The 18,079-nt window shown below is 48.9% G+C and overlaps 1 protein-coding gene across 5 annotated transcripts in view; it reads left to right on the top strand.

Annotated features, from left to right (window-relative positions):
• The window catches only part of LOC137377470 (rho guanine nucleotide exchange factor 6-like), a 272,593-nt gene that overhangs the window by 221,784 nt on the left and 32,730 nt on the right, over positions 1–18,079 (top strand). For all 5 annotated transcript variants that reach the window (XM_068047087.1, XM_068047084.1, XM_068047085.1 and 2 more), the window contains one exon: positions 14,135–14,194. In XM_068047087.1, the coding sequence (XP_067903188.1) occupies positions 14,135–14,194 (60 nt within the window). The remainder of the gene's footprint in view (positions 1–14,134; positions 14,195–18,079) is intronic.

Raw genomic sequence — 18,079 nt, 5'->3', positions numbered from 1 at the left:
GAGGGGAGAAACAAATGAGCATTTCACATGGACCCCGAGGAAAGATTTTGATGAAGGGTCTTCACACAATGTTAATCTGCCTCTTCTCTTTACAGAAGGCAATGTGCCTGCTGTGCGTTTCCAGCATTTTTTGTTTAGAATTCAGATTTCTAACATTTGTAGTTTGTTAAAGAAAAAATTGTGGCCATGTAGGCTTCTCTGACAGGGCCGGTATTTATTGCCCATCCCAAGTTTCCCTGAGTGGGCGACGGCAAGCTGCTTTCCAAGGTTGATAGAGCTGAACATCTTGTCAGGGCACTTCAGAGGGCAGTAAGAGTTGTGGGTCTGGAGTCACGTAGGCCCAGACTGGGTAAGGGCGGCAGGTTTCATTCCCTAAAGGGCATTCATTAACCAGTTGGGTCTTGACGACAATCCGACAGCTTCAAGGTGTCTTTTACTGAGACAGGCTTTTTATCTCCTTCCCGAAAGGACATTAGCGAAATTCAGCGCAATCAGGCAGAGCCAACATGATTTTGTGAAAGGGAAATCACGTTTAACCAATTTATTGGAGCTCTTTGAGGAAGTGACATGTGCTGTGGATAAAGGGGAACCAGTGGATGTATTGTCCTTAAATTTCCAGAAGGCATTTGATAAGGTGCCACATCAAAGGTTATTGCAGAAAATAAAAGCTCATGGTGTAGGGGGTAACATATTGGCATGGATAGAAGATAGGTTAGCTAATCGGAAACAGAGAGTAGGCATAAATGGGTCATTTTCTGGTTGGCAAGATGTAACGAGTGGTGTGTCACAGGGATCTGTGCTGGGGCCTCAACTTTTTACAATTTATATAAATGACTTAGATGAAGGGGCCGAAGGTATGGTTGCTAAATTTGCTGATGACACAAAGATAGGTAGGAAAGTAACTTGTGAAGAGGACATAAGGAGGCTACAAAGGGATATAGACAGGTTAAGTGAGTGGGCAAAGACCTGGCAAATGGAGTATAATGTGGGAAAGTGGGAAATTTTCTACTTTGGCAGGAAGAATAAAAAAGAAGCATATTATCTAAATTGTGAGAGATTGCAGAGCTCTGAGATGCAGAGGGATCTGGGTGTCCAAGTGCATAAATCGCAAAAGGTTAGTTTGCAGGTACAGCATGTAACTAGGAAAGCTAATAGAATGTTATCATTTATCACGAAAGGAATTGAATATAAAAGTAGGGAGGTTATGCTTCAGATATGCAGGGCATTGGTGAGACCACATCTGGAGTATTGTGTACAGTATAGGTCTCCTTATTTAATGAAGGATGTAAATGCGTTGGAAGATGTTCAGAGAAGGTTTACTAGACTAATACCGAGAATGGGCAGGTTGTCTTATGAGGAAAGATTGGACAGGCTAGGCTTGTATCCGCTGGAGTTTAGAAGAGTAAGAGGCGATTTGATTGAAACATATAAGATCCTGAGGGGTCTTGACAGGGTGGATGTGGAAAGGATGTTTCCTCTTGTGGGAGAATCTAGAACTAGGGGTCAATGATTAAAAATAAGGGGTCACCCATTTAAGAAGTTTTTTCTCTGAGGGTCATGAGTCTTTGGAATTCTCTTCCTCAAAAGTTGGTGGAAGCAGAGTCTTTGAATATTTTTAAGGCAGAGGTAGATAGATTCTAGATAAGCAAAGGGGTGAGAGGTTATCGGGGATAGATGGGAATGTGGATTAATCAGTTCAGCCATGAACTTAATGAATGGCAGAGCAGGCTCGAAGGGCCGAGTGGCCTACTCCTGCTCCTAATTTGCTGCACACGAACATACGTGCAGAGACACGTGCACACAAACCTGCAATCAGTGTCCCCATTGCCTGTTGTATCAAAAGCCAAGGTTTTTTGTAGCAACCCAATGTCCAGCTTTTTTTTTTACTTGTTCATTGATGGGATGTGGGCGTCGCTGGCTAGGTCAGCATATTTTGCCCAGTCCTAATTGCCCTTGAGAAGGTGGTCGTGAGCTGCCTTCTTGAACCATTGCAGTCCTTGTGGTGTAGGTACTTCCACAGTGCTGTTAGGAAGGGAGTTCCAGGATTTTGACCCAGCGACAGTAAAGGAACGGTGATCTTGTTCCAAGTCAGGATGGTGTGCAGCTTGGAGGGGAACTTGCAGGTGGTGGTGTTCCCATGCATCTGTTGCCCTTGTCCTTCTAGGAGGTAGAGGTCGTGGGTTTGGAAGGTGCTGTCTAAGGAGCCTTGGTGATTTGCTGCAGTGCATCTTGTAGATGGTACACACTTTGTGTCAGTGGTGAAGGGAGTGAATGTTGAAGGTGGTGGATGGGGTCCCAATCAAGCAGGCTGCTTTGTCCTGGCTGGTGTCGAGCTTCTTGAGTGTTGTTGGAGCTGCACCCATCCAGGCAAGTGAAGAGTATTCCATCACACTCCTGACTTGTGCCTTGTAGATGGTGGACAGGCTTATGGGAGTCAGGAGGTGCGTTAGTTGCTGCAGGATTCCCAGCCTCTGACTTGCTGTTATAGCCACAGCATTTATGTGGCTGGTCCAGTTCAGTTTATGGTCAATGGTAACCCCCAGGATGTTGATATTGGGGGATTCAGCAATCGTAATGCCATTGAACATCAAGGGGAAATGGCTAGATTCTCTCTTGTTTGACATGGTCATTGCCTGGCCCTTGTATGGCGTGAATGTTACTTGCCACTTATCAGCCCAAGCCTCGATGTTCTCCAGGTCTTGCTGCATTTCTACACGGACTGCTTCAGTATCTGAGGAGTCGCGAATGGTGCTGAACATTGTGCAATCATCAGCGAACATCCCCACTTCTGACCTTATCATTGAAGGAAGGTTATTGATGAAGCAGCTGAAGATGTTTGAGCCTAGGACACTACCCTGAGGAACTCCTGCAATGATGTCCTGGGACTGAGATGGTTGACCTCTAACAACTGCAACCATCTTACTTTGAGCTAGTAATGACTCCGACCAGCGGAGACTTTTCCCTCGATTCCCATTGACTCCAATTTTGCTAGGGCTCCTTGATGCTATACCCGGTCTAATGCTGCCTTGATGTCAAGGGCAGTCACTCTCACCTCACCTCTGGTGTTCAGCTCTTTTGTCCATGTTTGGACCAAGGCTGTAATGAGGTCAGGAGCTGAGTGGCCCTGGCAGAACCCAAACTGAGCATCACTGAGCAAGTTATTACTAAGCAAGTGCTGCTTGACAGCACTGTCGATGACCCCTTCATCACTTTGCTGATGATTGCGAGTAGACTGATGGGGCGGTAATTGACCGGGTTGGACTTGTCCTGTTTTTTGTGTACAGGACATACCTGGACAATTTTCCACATTGCAGGGTAGATGCCAGTGTTGTATCTGTACTGGAACAGCTTGGCTAGGGGCACAGCTAGTTCTGGAGCATAGGTCTTCAGTGCTATTGTTTAGTTTTAGTTTAGTTTAGAGATACAGCACTGAAACAGGCCCTTCGGCCCACCGAGTCTGTGCCGACCATCAACCACCCATTTATACTAATCCCATATTCCTACCACATCCCCACCTGTCCCTATATTCCCCTACCATCCACCTATACTAGGGGCAATTTATAATGGCCAATTTACCTACCAACCTGCAACTCTTTTGGCTGTGGGAGGAAACCGGAGCGCCCGGAGAAAACCCACGCAGACACAGGGAGAACTTGCAAACTCCACACAGGCAGTACCCAGAATTGAACCTGGGTCGCTGGAGCTGTGAGGCTGCGGTGCTAACCACTGCGCCACTGTGCCGCCCCTGGAATGTTGTCAGGGCCCATAGCCTTTGCAGTATCCAGTGTCTTCAGTCATTTCTTGATATCACATGGAGTGAATTGAATTGGCTGAAGTCTGGCATCTGTGATACTGGGGACTTCAGGAGGAGGCGAAGATGGATCATCAACTCAGCACTTCTGGCTGAAGATTGTTGCAAATGCTTCAGCCTTTTCTTTTGACTGATGTGCTGGGCTCCTCCATCAGTGAGGATGGGGATATTTGTGGAACCACCTCCTCCAGTCAGTTGTTTAATTGTCCACCACCAATCACGACTGGATGTGGCAGGACTGCAGAGCTCAGATCTGATCCGTTGGTTGTGGGATCACTTAGCTCTGTCTATTGCATGCTGCTTATGCAGTTTGGCATGCAAGTAGTCCTGGGTTGTAGCTTCACCAGATTGACACCTGATTTTGAGATGTGCCTGGTGCTGCTCCTGGCATGCCCTCCTGCACTCTTCATAGAACCAGGGTTGGTTTGCCGGCTTGATGGTGATAGTAATGGTAGAGTGGGGAATCTACCAGGCCATGAGGTTACAGATTGTGGTTAAATACAATTCTGCTGCTTCTGATGGCCCACAGTGCCTCATGGATGTCCAGTTTTGAGTGGCTAGATCTGTTCAAAATTTATCCCATTTAGGACAGTGATAGTGCCACCCAACATGATGGAGGGTATCCTCAATGTGAAGACGGGACTTCATCTCCACAAGAACTGTGCGTTGGTCACTCCTACCATAACTGTCATGGACTGCTGCGTCTGCGACAGGCAGATTGGTGAGGACGAGGTCAAGTATATTCTTCCCTCTTGTTGGTTCCCTCACCACCTGCCGCATACCCAGTCTAGCAGCTGTGTCCTTTAGAATTCAGCCAACTCGATCAGTTGTGGTGCTACCGAGCCACTTTTGGTGATGGACATTGAAGTCCCCCACCCAGAGTACATTCTGTACCCTTTCCACCTTCAGTGCTTCCTGCAAGTGTTGTTCAACATGGTGGAGTACTGACTCATCAGCTGAGGGGGAGGCGGTAGTTGGTAATCAGCAGGAGGTTTCCTTGCCCGTGTTTGACCTGATGCCATGAGAATTCGTGGGGTCAGGAGTCGATGTTGAGGACTCCCAGGGCATCTCCCTCCCTACTGTATACCACTGTGCCTCCACCTCTGCTGGGTCTGTCCTGCCGGTGGGACAGGACATACCCGGGGATGGTGATGGCAGTGTCTGGGACCTTGTCTGTCAGGTATGATTCCGTGAGTATGACTATGTCAGGCTGTTGCTTGATTAGTCTATGGGACAGCTCTCCCATCTTTGGCACAAGCCCCCAGATGTTAGTAAGGAGGACTTTGCAGGGTCGACAGGACTGGGTTTGTCATTGTCGTTTCTGGTGCCTAGGTCGATGCCGGGTGGTCCGTCAGGCTTTATTCCTTATTGTCTTCGTAGTGGTCTGATACAGCTGAGTGGCTTGCTCGGCCATTTCAGAGGGAATTTAAGAGTCAACCACCTTTATCATGTAGCCATTTTGGTCGCAGGGCTTATCAAATGTATCGCAAATCTCTATTTCTGTGACTCAATGTCTATTGATGACTGATATGAAGAGAGAGTGGTAACATTTGGCATTTCCTTTGATATGATGTGGCACCCTGACCTCATTGAGAAGTGGGTTCCTGCTGGCACATTATGCATTTTCCTCAAAGAGTAGAAATTTAGTGTTCTGACTGTCACAATTACAGTCAAGTCATTGAGTCATACAGCATAGAAACAGGCCCTTCGGCCCACCGACCATAATGCCTATCTATACTAATCCCACCTGCCTGCATTAATTCCATATCCCTCTATGTCTTGCTCATTCAAGTACCTGTCCAGATGCATCTTAAATGTTGCTACTGTTCCTGCCTCCACCACCTCCTCAGGCAGTTCATTCCAGATACCCACTATTCTTTGTGTGAAAAATTTACCCCTTTGATCCCCTTTAAACCTCCTCCCTCTCACCTTAACTCTATGCCCTCTAGTTTTAGTCTCCCCCACCATGGGAAACAGACTCTGGCTATCTACCCTATCTATGCCTCTCATAATTTTATATACCTCCATCATGACCCCTCTCAGTCTCCTTCTCTGCAGGGAAAACAGACCCAGCCTATCCAATCTCTCTTTATTTATTATCAATTCCTTGCCCAACAGACTGCTCTTTGCCATTTCACTCTGTCTAATCCAGGGTTGTCCAACATACGGCCCGCAGGCCAGGATCCAGCCTGCCAAAGGTTTCCATCTGGCCCGCGGATGTAAACTGTACTCGCCAGGGGTCCATGACTGGAGATGGGAAATTTCCCACTGGCTGCTTCTTGCAGACCGGCTTTTTTAAAAGCTCACCGGAAAACCCCGAATCTGTCCGAAGTTGAGAAATGGCTGTTCCTGATGTCAGGATCTGTCAGCTGTGAAAGTGACTTGTGATTTTTAAAAAACTGACCAATCATCTACTGAGCGTTCCTGCTCTCTGCAGCTGTCAGAGAGCAAGAGAAGGGGGTGGGGGGGGGGGAGTGCGGGGGAGAACGGGGACAGAGAGAAAGGTGGGGGAGCAGAGACAGAGAGAGGAAACAGAAAGGGACAGGGGGAGTGGGAACAGAGACGGAGAAATGGGATAATAGAGAGGAACAGAGAGAGAGAGGGGCGACAGAATGAGAGGGGGACCAGTGAGGGACAGAATGATAGGGGGAACAGTGAGGGACGGAGAGAGGGGTGGAGCAGTGAGGGACGGAGAGAGGGGGGAACAGTGAGGGACGGAGAGAGGGGGGAACAGTGAGGGACGGAAGGGGGGAATGGGGACGGAGAGAAGGGGGGGGAACGGGGACAGAGAGGGAGGGGGGAACAGGGACGGAGAGGGAGGGGGTAACGAGGATGGAGAGGGGAGGAGCAGAGACAAAGAGGGGAAACACAGAGGGACAGAGAGAGAAGGGGGAACAGGGATAGCAAGCGAGGGGGAGCAGGGACAAAGTGAGGGGGGGAAGTGGGGACAGATAGAGAGGGGTGAACAGGGACAGAGAGAGAAAGGGGATCAGAGAGGGACAGAGAGAGAGGGGAAACGGGACAGAGAGAGAGGGGAAACGGGGACAGAGCGAGAGAAGGGAAATGGACAGAGCGCGAGAAGGGGAACAGGGAGGGACAGAGCGAGAGAGGGGGAAGCGAGAGGGGGAACAGAGAGGGACAGAGTGAGAGAGGGGGGACAGAGCGCAAGAGGGGGAACAGAGAGGGACAGAGTGCGAGGGGGGAACAGAGAGGGACAGAGCAAGAGAGGGGGAACAGAGAGAGACAGAGCGCGAGAGGGGGAACAGAGAGGGACAGAGCGCGAGAGGGGGGACAGAGCGAGAGAGGGGGAACAGGGAGGGACAGAGCGCGAAGGGGGAACAGAGAGGGACAGAGCGCGAGAGGGGGGACAGAGCTTGAGAAGGGGAACAGGGAGGGACAGAGTGTGAGAGGGGGATCAGAGGGACAGAGCGAGAGAGGGGGGACAGAGCGCGAGAGGGGGAACAGAGAGGGACAGAGCGCAAGAGGGGGAACAGGGAGGGACAGAGCGCGAGAGGGGGAACAGAGGGACAGAGCGAGAGAGGGGGGACAGAGCGCAAGAGAGGGAGAGGGGGACAAAGCGAGAGGGGGTAGAGCGAGAGGGGCAATAGAGAGAGGGAGGGAGGGACAGAGAAAGGTGGTGGGGGGGACATAGAGAGGGCGAGACAATGTTCAAGATTGCTCCTGACAGATTGACATCTATCTGGAATACTCCGCATCACTACAAGAAGTGTGTGGGCAAACATTGACTACTAGTGCAAGCGAAAAAATCTCAGGTATCTCATTAAGTCAGTGTCCAATACAGTGATGAGAAAGTAAGCCAATAAATCAATCTTCTCATTTATAGCTTGTTCACAAAATGTGGTAAGAGAAGCAAAAGTGACATGATGAAAAACTTCTTAACGCAGCGAGTGGTTAAGGTCTGGAATGCGCTTCCTGAGAACGTGGTGGAGGCAGGTTCAATTACAGCATTCAAAAGGGAATTAGACAGATATATGAAAAGGAAGAATGTTCAGGGTTATGGGGAGAATTTATTTATTTTTATTTATTTAGAGATGCAGCACTGAAACAGGCCCTTCGGCCCACCGAGTCTGTGCCGACCATCAACTACCCATTTGCACTAATCCTACATTAATTCCATATTCCTACCACATCCCCACCTGTCCCTATATTTCCCTACCACCTACCTATACTAGGGGCAATTTATAATGGCCAATTTACCTATCAACCTGCAAGTCTTTGGCATGTGGGAGGAAACCGGAGCATCCGGAGGAAACCCACGCAGACACAGGGAGAACTTGCATACTCCACACAGGCAGTACCCGGAATTGAACCCGGTTCACTGGAGCTGTGAGGCTGCGGTGCTAACCACTGCGCCACAGAAGGCGGGGGAATGGAACAGAGGGAGTTGCTCTTTCAGAGAACCAGTGCGGACATGGTGGGCCGAATGGCCTCCTTCTGTACTGTAACAATTCTGTGATCTAGTATTGAATCTCATAGACACAACTCCATGTGCCACTGCTTTCTGTTTTTGCCACTCTCTTGCAGCGAGCCCCAGCTATGGTTCAAACTCCACTGTCTGCACAGTGGACATTAGGCTGCGGGAAACCTGTGACTTGCTCTTTGAACTCAGAGCAATTTCTCCAGTTCTCTTCACTGTGCCCAAAGCTGGCAGGGACAGCTTTATTGGACATTTCCCTCCATTGCAGTTGCTCGCAGGTGCAATTTGTCTTTCCCTGCACAGTAAACAATTGCATCTGGTTTGTCACCTGCATTAGGTTTGAGGAGTGCTGATTTTTTTGCTGCCTGTACAGATTCTGTACACTCTGCACAATCTTATCTTGCATTTCTCTGTGATAATCTGCGGCCACGTGCATTTTGAAAAAGTGGTGCAGTGCAAACTTTCATTGCAGCATCAGGCTGAGAGCCTGAGCCACTAGCCAGGTCAGTGGTAACCCAACTGTACCATCAGTACTTGCATTGCATGTCACCGCACCTCCTACCCCAGCCATCCAATTATGTACGTCAGGGAAAAGGTGTGGCTGCTCCAGTATTTTGTGAAGCTCCTTGCTTATGCTTCACCCTTTAATGTCAGTCCTGCATTTAAGGTCCTAAATTTGGATGTGATAGCATTGAGCTAGGTGAGGGAACCAGATTAACAAGAGGCACACGAAGCTGGGTTTTGGGTTACATCTCTTGGTATTCGTTCATTACTCTTGTAAAATTTTCACTTATGATTTACACAAAACTTTGAAGACAACAATGAACAAGAGGGAGTTGCAATGATTAATTTTAAATCTAATGTTTTTCAGCAATGCTAGATTCTACATTGTATTTAGAGCCACCCACGTTTCTTCTCATTATTTCTAGTTGGTTCTTGTTGGAGCACCAGAAACCAAAGCCCTTTGTCCCAGACACTCTGTTCCCAATGGTCTCTTAACTAGGTTAACGCACTGTACCGTGTTCTGCATCATGACTGATCTGCTTGGTGCAGCACCGACTGCCATGATTTGCCAGAAAATGTTTTACTAGTTTGGTGGAAAGCCAGACCCTGAGCTCTGCTTCATGCTCAACATTGAGGAGTGTTTATTCCCAAATCAGTACTGCAGACGAGAAGCATTATGAGCTTGTTAACACGGTGGTGTTATGTTTTAAAATGTTTCAATTCATTCTCGGGATGTTGGCATTGTTGGTCAGGCCAACATTTGTTGCCCATCCTTTATTGCCCTTGAGAAGGTGGTGGTGAGCTGCCTTCTTGAACCGTTGCAGTCCATGTGAGGTAGGTACACCCACAGTGCTGTTAGGAAGGGAGTTCCAGGGTTTTGACCCAGCGACAGTGAAGGAACGGCGATATAGTTCCAAGTCTGGATGGTGTGTGACTTGGAGGGGAACTTGCAGGTGGTGGTATTCCCATGCAACTGCTGCCCTTGTCCTTTTAGGTGGTAGAGGTCACGGGTTTGGAAGATGCTGTCGAAGGAGCCTTGGTGAGTTGCTGCAGTGCATCTTGTAGATGGTACACACTGCTGCCACTGTGCGTCGGTACAGGTTTCTGAAGTGAATGTACTGAAAATCCTGTTTTGTTTACAGTACAAAAGAAAGGGTCAGTGTGTTTTGAAGGAGCCATATACCTTAATTTGATGTTAAAGTGGTGCACTTATTAATATAACATTTTAACATCAACATTTTGCCAATTTTTCAAATGGAAACTGAGGTTATAATTCTAAAACTGGTTTCACGGGCAGTAACTCATTTGGCACTCTGCCAGTATGAACAAGTCCACATTTTGAATGGACCAACCTCAGTCCCAGTGTTTCAAACGAGGATTGGCGCGACGGGTAAACTTCAGCCCAAAGTTACATTCATGCAGGTCCTCTAGGTTTAAAACGCTTTTGCAAATCCTTTCCCATCCCTTGGAGGAAAGTCCAACTCCAGAAACTGGAGCACATAATCTGGGGTGACACTCCAGTACAGTGCTGAGGGAGTGCTGCACTGTCAGAGGGTCAGTACTGAGCGAGCGCTGCACTGTCAGAGGGTCAGTACTGAGCGAGCGCTGCACTGTCGGAGGGGCAGTGCTGAGGGTGTGCTGCACTGTTGGAGGGTCAGTACTGAGGGAGTGCTGCACTGTCAGAGGGTCAGTACTGAGGGAGCGCTGCACTGTCAGAGGGTCAGTACTGAGGGAGCGCTGCACTGTCAGAGAGTCAGTACTGAGCGAGCGCTGCACTGTCAGAGGGTCAGTACTGAGCGAGCGCTGCACTGTCGGAGGGGCAGTGCTGAGGGTGTGCTGCACTGTTGGAGGGTCAGTACTGAGGGAGTGCTGCACTGTCAGAGGGTCAGTACTGAGGGAGCGCTGCACTGTCAGAGGGTCAGTACTGAGGGAGCGCTGCACTGTCAGAGAGTCAGTACTGAGCGAGCGCTGCACTGTCGGAGGGTCAGTACTGAGCGAGCGCTGCACTGTCGGAGGGGCAGTGCTGAGGGTGTGCTGCACTGTTGGAGGGTCAGTACTGAGGGAGTGCTGCACTGTCAGAGGGTCAGTACTGAGGGAGCGCTGCACTGTCAGAGGGTCAGTACTGAGGGAGCGCTGCACTGTCAGAGAGTCAGTACTGAGCGAGCGCTGCACTGTCGGAGGGGCTGTGCTGAAGGAGCGCTGCACTGTCAGAGGAACAGTACTGAGGGAGTGCTGCACTGTCGGAAGGTCAGTACTGAGGGAGTGCTGCACTGTTGGAAGGTCAGTACTGAGGGAGCGCTGCACTGTCGGAGGGTCAGTACTGAGGGAGTGCTGCACTGTTGGAAGGTCAATACTGAGGGAGCGCTGCACTGTTGGAAGGTCAATACTGAGGGAGCGCTGCACTGTCGGTTGGTCAGTACTGAGGGAGTGCTGCACTGTTGGAAGGTCAATACTGAGGGAGCGCTGCACTGTCGGAGGGTCAGTACTGAGGGAGTGCTACACTGTCGGAGGGTCAGTACTGAGGGAGTGCTGCACTGTTGGAAGGTCAATACTGAGGGAGCGCTGCACTGTCGGAGGTTCAGTACTGAGGGAGCGCTGCACTGTCGGAGGGTCAGTACTGAGGGAGTGCTGCACTGTCGGAGGGTCAGTACTGAGGGAGTGCTGCACTGTCGGAGGGTCAGTACTGAGGAGTGCTGCACTGTTGGAAGGTCAATACTGTGGGAGCGCTGCACTGTCGGAGGGTCAGTACTGAGGGAGTGCTGGACTGTCGGAGGGTCAGTACTGAGGGAGTGCTGCACTGTCGGAGGGTCAGTACTGAGGGAGTGCTGCACTGTTGGAAGGTCAGTACTGAGGGAGTACTGAGGGAGTGCTGGACTGTCGGAGGGTCAGTACTGAGGGAGCGCTGCACTGTCGGAGGGTCAGTACTGAGGGAGCACTGCACTGTCGGAGGGTCAGTACTGAGGGAGTGCTGCACTATTGGAGGGTCAGTACTGAGGGCGTGCTGCACTGTCGGAGGGTCAATACTGAAGCAGCGCTGCACTGTCGGAGGGTCAGTACTGAGGGAGTGCTGCACGGTCGGAGGGTCAGTACTGAGGGAGCGCTGCACTGTCGGAGGGTCAGTACTGAGGGAGTGCTGCACTGTCGGAGGGTCAGTACTGAGGGAGTGCTGCACTGTTGGAAGGTCAGTACTGAGGGAGTGCTGCACTGTTGGAAGGTCAGTACTGAGGGAGTGCTGCACTGTTGGAAGGTCAGTACTGAGGGAGTGATGCACTGTCGGAGGGTCAGTACTGAGGGAGTGCTGCACTATTGGAAGGTCAGTACTGAGGTAGCGCTGCACTGTCGGAGGGTCAGTACTGAGGGAGTGCTGCACTGTCGGAGGGTCAGTACTGAGGGAGTGCTGTACTGTTGGAAGGTCAATACTGAGGGAGCGCTGCACTGTCGGAGGGTCAGTACTGAAGGCGTGCTGCACTGTCGGAGGGGCAGGACTGAGGGAGTGCAGCACTGTTGGAAGGTCAATACTGAGGGAGCACTGCACTGTCGGGGGGCAGTACTGAGGGAGTGCTGCACTGTTGTTAGGTCAATACTGAGGGAGCACTGCACTGTCGGAGGGTCAGTACTGAGGGAGTGCTGCACTGTTGGAAGGTCAGTACTGAGGGAGCGCTGCACTGTCGGAGGGTCAGTACTGAGGGAGTGCTGCACTGTCGGAGGGTCAGTACTGAGGGAGTGCTGCACTGTTGGAAGGTCAATACTGAGGGAGTGCTGCACTGTCGGAGGGTCAGTACTGAGGGAGTGCTGCACTGTTGGAAGGGCAATACTGAGGGAGCGCTGCACTGTCGGCGGGGCAGTACTGAGGGAGTGCTGCACTGTTGGAAGGTCAATACTGAGGGAGCGCTGCACTGTCGGAGGGTCAGTACTGAGGGAGTGCTGCACTGTTGTTAGGTCAATACTGAGGGGGCGCTGCACTGTCGGAGGGTCAGTACTGAGGGAGTGCTGCACTGTTGGATGGTCAATACTGAGGGAGCGCTGCACTGTCGGAGGGTCAGTACTGAGGGAGCACTGCACTGTCGGAGGGTCAGTACTGAGGGAGTGCTGCACTATCGGAGGGTCAGTACTGAGGGATTGCTGCACTGTTGGAAGGTCAGTACTGAGGGAGCACTGCACTGTCGGAGGGTCAGTACTGAGGGAGTGCTGCACTGTCGGAGGGTCAGTACTGAGGGAGTGCTGCACAGTCGGAGGGTCAGTACTGAGTGAGCGCTGCACTGTCTGAGGGTCAGTACTGAGGGAGTGCTGCCCTGTTGGATAATCTGTACTGAGGGAGCGCTGCACTGTCGGAGGGTCAGTATTGAGGGAGCACTGTACTTTTGGAAGGTGGAGTCCTCACCCAGTCAGGCCTGTAAGTGACTCCAAACCCACAATGTGGCTGACTCTGAAATGGTTTAGCAAGCCACTCAGTTGTATTCAAGAAATGTCGGAGCAGCGCTCCCTCAGGACAGATCTTCCAACAGTGCAGCACGCCCTCAGTACTGACCCTCCGACAGTGCAGCGCTCCCTCAGTATTGACCTTCCAACAGTACAGCACTCCCTCAGTACTGACCCTCCGACAGTGCAGCACGCCCTCAGTACTGACCCTCCGACAGTGCAGCGCTCCCTCAGTACTGACCCTCCGACAGTGCAGCGCTGCCTCAGTACAGATCTTCCAACAGTGCAGCACGCCCTCAGTACTGACCCTCCGACAGTGCAGCGCTCCCTCAGTATTGACCTTCCAACAGTACAGCACTCCCTCAGTACTGACCCTCCGACAGTGCAGCACGCCCTCAGTACTGACCCTCCGACAGTGCAGCGCTCCCTCAGTACTGACCCTCCGACAGTGCAGCGCTGCCTCAGTACAGATCTTCCAACAGTGCAGCACTCCCTCAGTACTGACCCTCTGACAGTGCAGCGCTCCCTCAGTACTGACCCTCTGACAGTGCAGCACTCCCTCAGTACTGACCCTCCGACAGTGCAGCGCTCCCTCAGTACTGACCCTCCGACAGTGCAGCGCTGCCTCAGTACAGATCTTCCAACAGTGCAGCACTCCCTCAGTACTGACCCTCCGACAGTGCAGCACTCCCTCAGTACTGACCCTCCGACAGTGCAGCACTCCCTCAGTACTGACCCTCCGACATCTTCTTGAGGCTAAATAGGGTTGGGCAATAAATGCTTTCCAGTGACTTTCGCATCCCAAGAATGAATTAAAAAAGAGTGACTGCACTTCAAAAATAATTTGTTGGCTGTGGATCGTTTTGGGATGTCCCGATGATGTGAATGTTGCTGTGGAAAGGCAAGTTTTTTCTTTATGTTGATTTAAAATGCTTTGTGAAATTTTCATTTTTGTTTTTCAGGAATCCCATCCTGATTATCCTGACATTTTGAAAGGAATGACAGCATTCAAAAATCTAGTGGTAAGTCAGAATATGTTCTTGGGGGTGAGGTGTCACTTCCCAGAAAAGCATCAATGTGCTTGAAATGCTGCCAGCTTCATTACTGAGGAATCCACACCTGTGGACTTGCTGTTTACTTGGTTCAACATCAGTTTAGTGTGGAATCTCAAAATGGGTCCGACTTTGCTCTGATCTTGGAGGCACTTACTTCCTTTTTGAGCTAGGGTCACCAAACCTGCTCTCCATGCTCCTTCTACTGATCAACATACTGTCTTGTTCTGTGTCAACTGTGACTCAGTGGGTAGCACTCTCATCTCTGAGTCAGAAGGTTGTGGGTTCAAGTTCCACTCCAGAGACCTGTGCACAATATCCAGGCTGATGCTCCAGTGCATTACTGAGGGAGTGCTGCACTGTCCGAGGTGCAGTCTTTCAGATGAGATTTTAAATCAAGGCCCCAAAGTATGTGATCCCATTAGCACGATTTTGAAGAAGAGCAGGGGAGTTCTCCCCAGTGTCATGGCCAATATTCATCCTTCAACTGATTATCTGATCACTATCACATTGCTGTTTGTGGAATCTTGCTTGTGCAACATTACAACAGTAACTACCCTTGAAAAATACTTCATTGGCTGTGAAGACTTTTGGAACATCATAAGATTGTACAAGGGTTTGCTCTAAGATGCCTTCCAGACGTTTTGCTTTATTCATGACCATTGACATCAACAGGTACTTTCAGTGTGGTCCGTGGTCATTCCCAACTCCTTTTCCTTCTCAGCCCTGCCAGTGAAGATCCTTACTTGTGTTAAATAGCTATTAATATATACAAACATACAAATTAGGAGCAGGAGTAGGCCACTTGGCCCCTCGAGCCTGCTCTGCCATTCAATAAGTTCATGGCTGAACTGATTTCTCCACATTACCACCTACCCTCGATAACCTTCCACCCCCTTGCTTGTCAAGAATCTATCTACCTCTGCCTTAAAAATATTCAAAGACTCTGCTTCCACCGCCTTTTGCAGAAGAGAATTCCAAAGACTCACGACCCTCTGAGAGAAAAAATTTCTCCTCATCTCTATCTTAAATGGGTGACCCCTTATTTTTAAACAGTGACCCCTGGTTCTAGATTCTCCCACAAGAGAAAACATCCTTTCCATATCCACCCTGTCAAGACCCCTCAGGATATATGTTTCAATCAAATCGCTTCTTGCTCTTCTAAATTCCAGCAGATACAAGTCTAGTCTGTCCAATCTTTCCTCAAAGATAGCCCGTCCATTCCAGGTATTAATCTAGTAAACCTTCTCTGAACTGCTTCAAATGCATTTACATCCTTCCTTAAATATGGAGACCAGTACTGTACACAGTACTCCAGATGTGGTCTCACCAATGCCCTGTATAGCTGAAGCATAACTTCCCTACTTTTGTATTCAATTCCCCTCGCGATAAACAATAACATTCTATTAGCTTTCCTAATTACGTGCTATACCTGTATACTAACCTTTTGCGATTCATGCACTAGGACACACAGATCCCTCTGCATCTCAGAGCTCTGCAATCTCTTACCATTTAGATAATATGTTTCTTTTTTATTCTTCCTGCCAAATGGGCAACTTTACATTTTCCCACATTATACTCCATCTGCCAGATTTTTGCCCACTCACTTAACCTATCTATATCCCTAACTTCTAACTTCCTCAAAGAACTCCAATAAATTGTTTAAACATGATTTCCCTTTAACAACACCATGTTGACTGTGCCTGATTGCCTTCAATTTTTCTAACTGCCCTGTTATAATGTCTTTAGTAATAGCTTCTAACATTTTCCCTACGACAGATGTTAAGCTAATTGTCCTGTAGTTTCCTGCTTTCTGTCTCCCTTCCTTTTTGAATAAAAGAATTACAGTTGCTATTTTCCAGTCTTGTGGAACCTTCCCTGAATCTAGGGAATTTTGGAAAATTAAAACTAACGCATCAATTATCTCACTAGCCACTTCATTTAACACCCTAGGATGAAGTCCATCAGGACTTGTCAGCCTGCAGCTCCAACAATTTGTTCAGTACCACTTCCCTGGTGATTGTAGTTTTTTTGAGTTCCTCCCTCCCTTCCATTTCCTGTTTTACAGCTAATTCTGGGATGTTACTTGTATCCTGTATAGTGAAGACCGATACCTGTTCAATTCATCTGCCATCTCCATATTATCCATTATTAATTCCCCTGGCTCATTTTCTATAGGACCAATTTTCACTTTGTTAACTCTTTTCTTTTTTAAATATCTATAGAAACTCTTACTATCTGTCTTTGACTTTGTTTAATTTCAGTGGTGCTTGCTGTAAACATGAAGTGTGAAATTTCCAGGGCTATTTTGAGCACAAGTTCGATACAGTTAGTCATTTATTTCCTCTGACCATCAGCGCTGGTACAGGGAGCAGAGATAACCTCTGTTTCCCTCCAGTAGGCTGCAGATTCAGTTCAATAATTCCATCATGTTTGTTATTCAAGATCAAGTTGAGGAAAATTATCACATTCTGCACCCATAATCATAGAATCTTACAGTACAGAAGGAGGCTATTTTGTCCATCGTGCTCGTATTGTCTCTATATCCAGTTTTGTTCCACACACTAGCTTTTTCTGCATGAGCCTGCTAATTAGTCCTCGTTAACTGCAAGCCCAATTGACTTTTGAAAGTTCCTAAAGTATCTGCTTCTACCACTCTATCAGGTAGCGAGTGCCTTCCAGATCTTAACCTTCTGTGTGATTAAATTTCTCCCCATTTCTCCTCTAGTTCTTTTGTCAATTATTTTAAATCTATGGCCTCTGGTTACTGACCCCACTTGCCAGAGGAAACAGTTTCTTCCTACTTGCTCGATCAAAACGCCTCATCATTTTTCCAATCTCTCCACATAACTGAAGATGCTAAACGCTGGTATCATGGGAACATGAATAAGCCATTTAGCCCCTCGAGCCTGTGTTGATATTTAATGAGATCATGACTGATCTGCAAACTAATTCCATGTACCCACTTTTGCTCCATATCCCTTAGTACAATCAATCTCAGATTTAAAATTAACAATTGGTCGAGCGTCAATTGCCATTTACAGAAGAAAGTTCCAAACTTCTGCCACCCTTTGCTTGTAATCTAATTTCATTCCTGAATGGTCTGGCTCTAATTTTTAGACGAGGTAGAGTCCTAGATTCCCCAACCAGTAAAAATAGGGTCAATAGAGAGAAATTATTAACATCTTGAAAACTTCAATCCAGTCACTCCTTCGCCTTCTAAAATCCTGGTAAAACCTATCTGCACCCTCTCCAGGGCCTTGACATCCTTCCTAAAGAGTGGTGCCCAGAATTGAACACAATACTTTACCTGAGGCCTAACCAGAGGTTTGTAAAGGTTTAGCATAACTTCCTGTTTTTTGTATTTAATGTCCCTATGTACAATGCCCAGTATGCCGTATGCTTTCTAAACGGCTTTATCAACTCCCTCAACATCTATCAACATCCTGGGGATTACCATTGACCAGAAACTGAACTGGAGTAGTCATATAAATACCGTGGCTACAACAGCAGGTCAGAGACTAGGAATCCTGCGCCATGTAACTCACCTCCTAACTCCCCAAAGCCTGTTCACCAGCGACAATGGACAAGTCAGGAGTGTGATGGAATACTCTCCACTTGCCTGGATGGGCACAGCTCCAACAACACTCAAGAAGCTCGACACCATCCAGGGCAAAGCCGCCCGCTTGATTGGCACCCCATCCACAAACATTCACTCCCTCCACCACCACGCACAGTGGCAGCAGTGTGTACCATCTACAAGATGCACTGCAGCAATGCACCAAGGCTCCTTAGACAGCACCTTCCAAACCCACGACCTCTACCAACCAGAAGAACAAGGGCAGCAGATGTATG

The sequence above is a fragment of the Heterodontus francisci genome, chromosome 15 (genome assembly GCF_036365525.1).
Source record: "Heterodontus francisci isolate sHetFra1 chromosome 15, sHetFra1.hap1, whole genome shotgun sequence".
Classification (NCBI taxonomy): Eukaryota; Metazoa; Chordata; class Chondrichthyes; order Heterodontiformes; family Heterodontidae; genus Heterodontus; species Heterodontus francisci.
The sequence above is the reverse complement of the archived record's forward strand: the minus strand, read 5'-3'. Positions and strand labels throughout refer to the sequence as shown.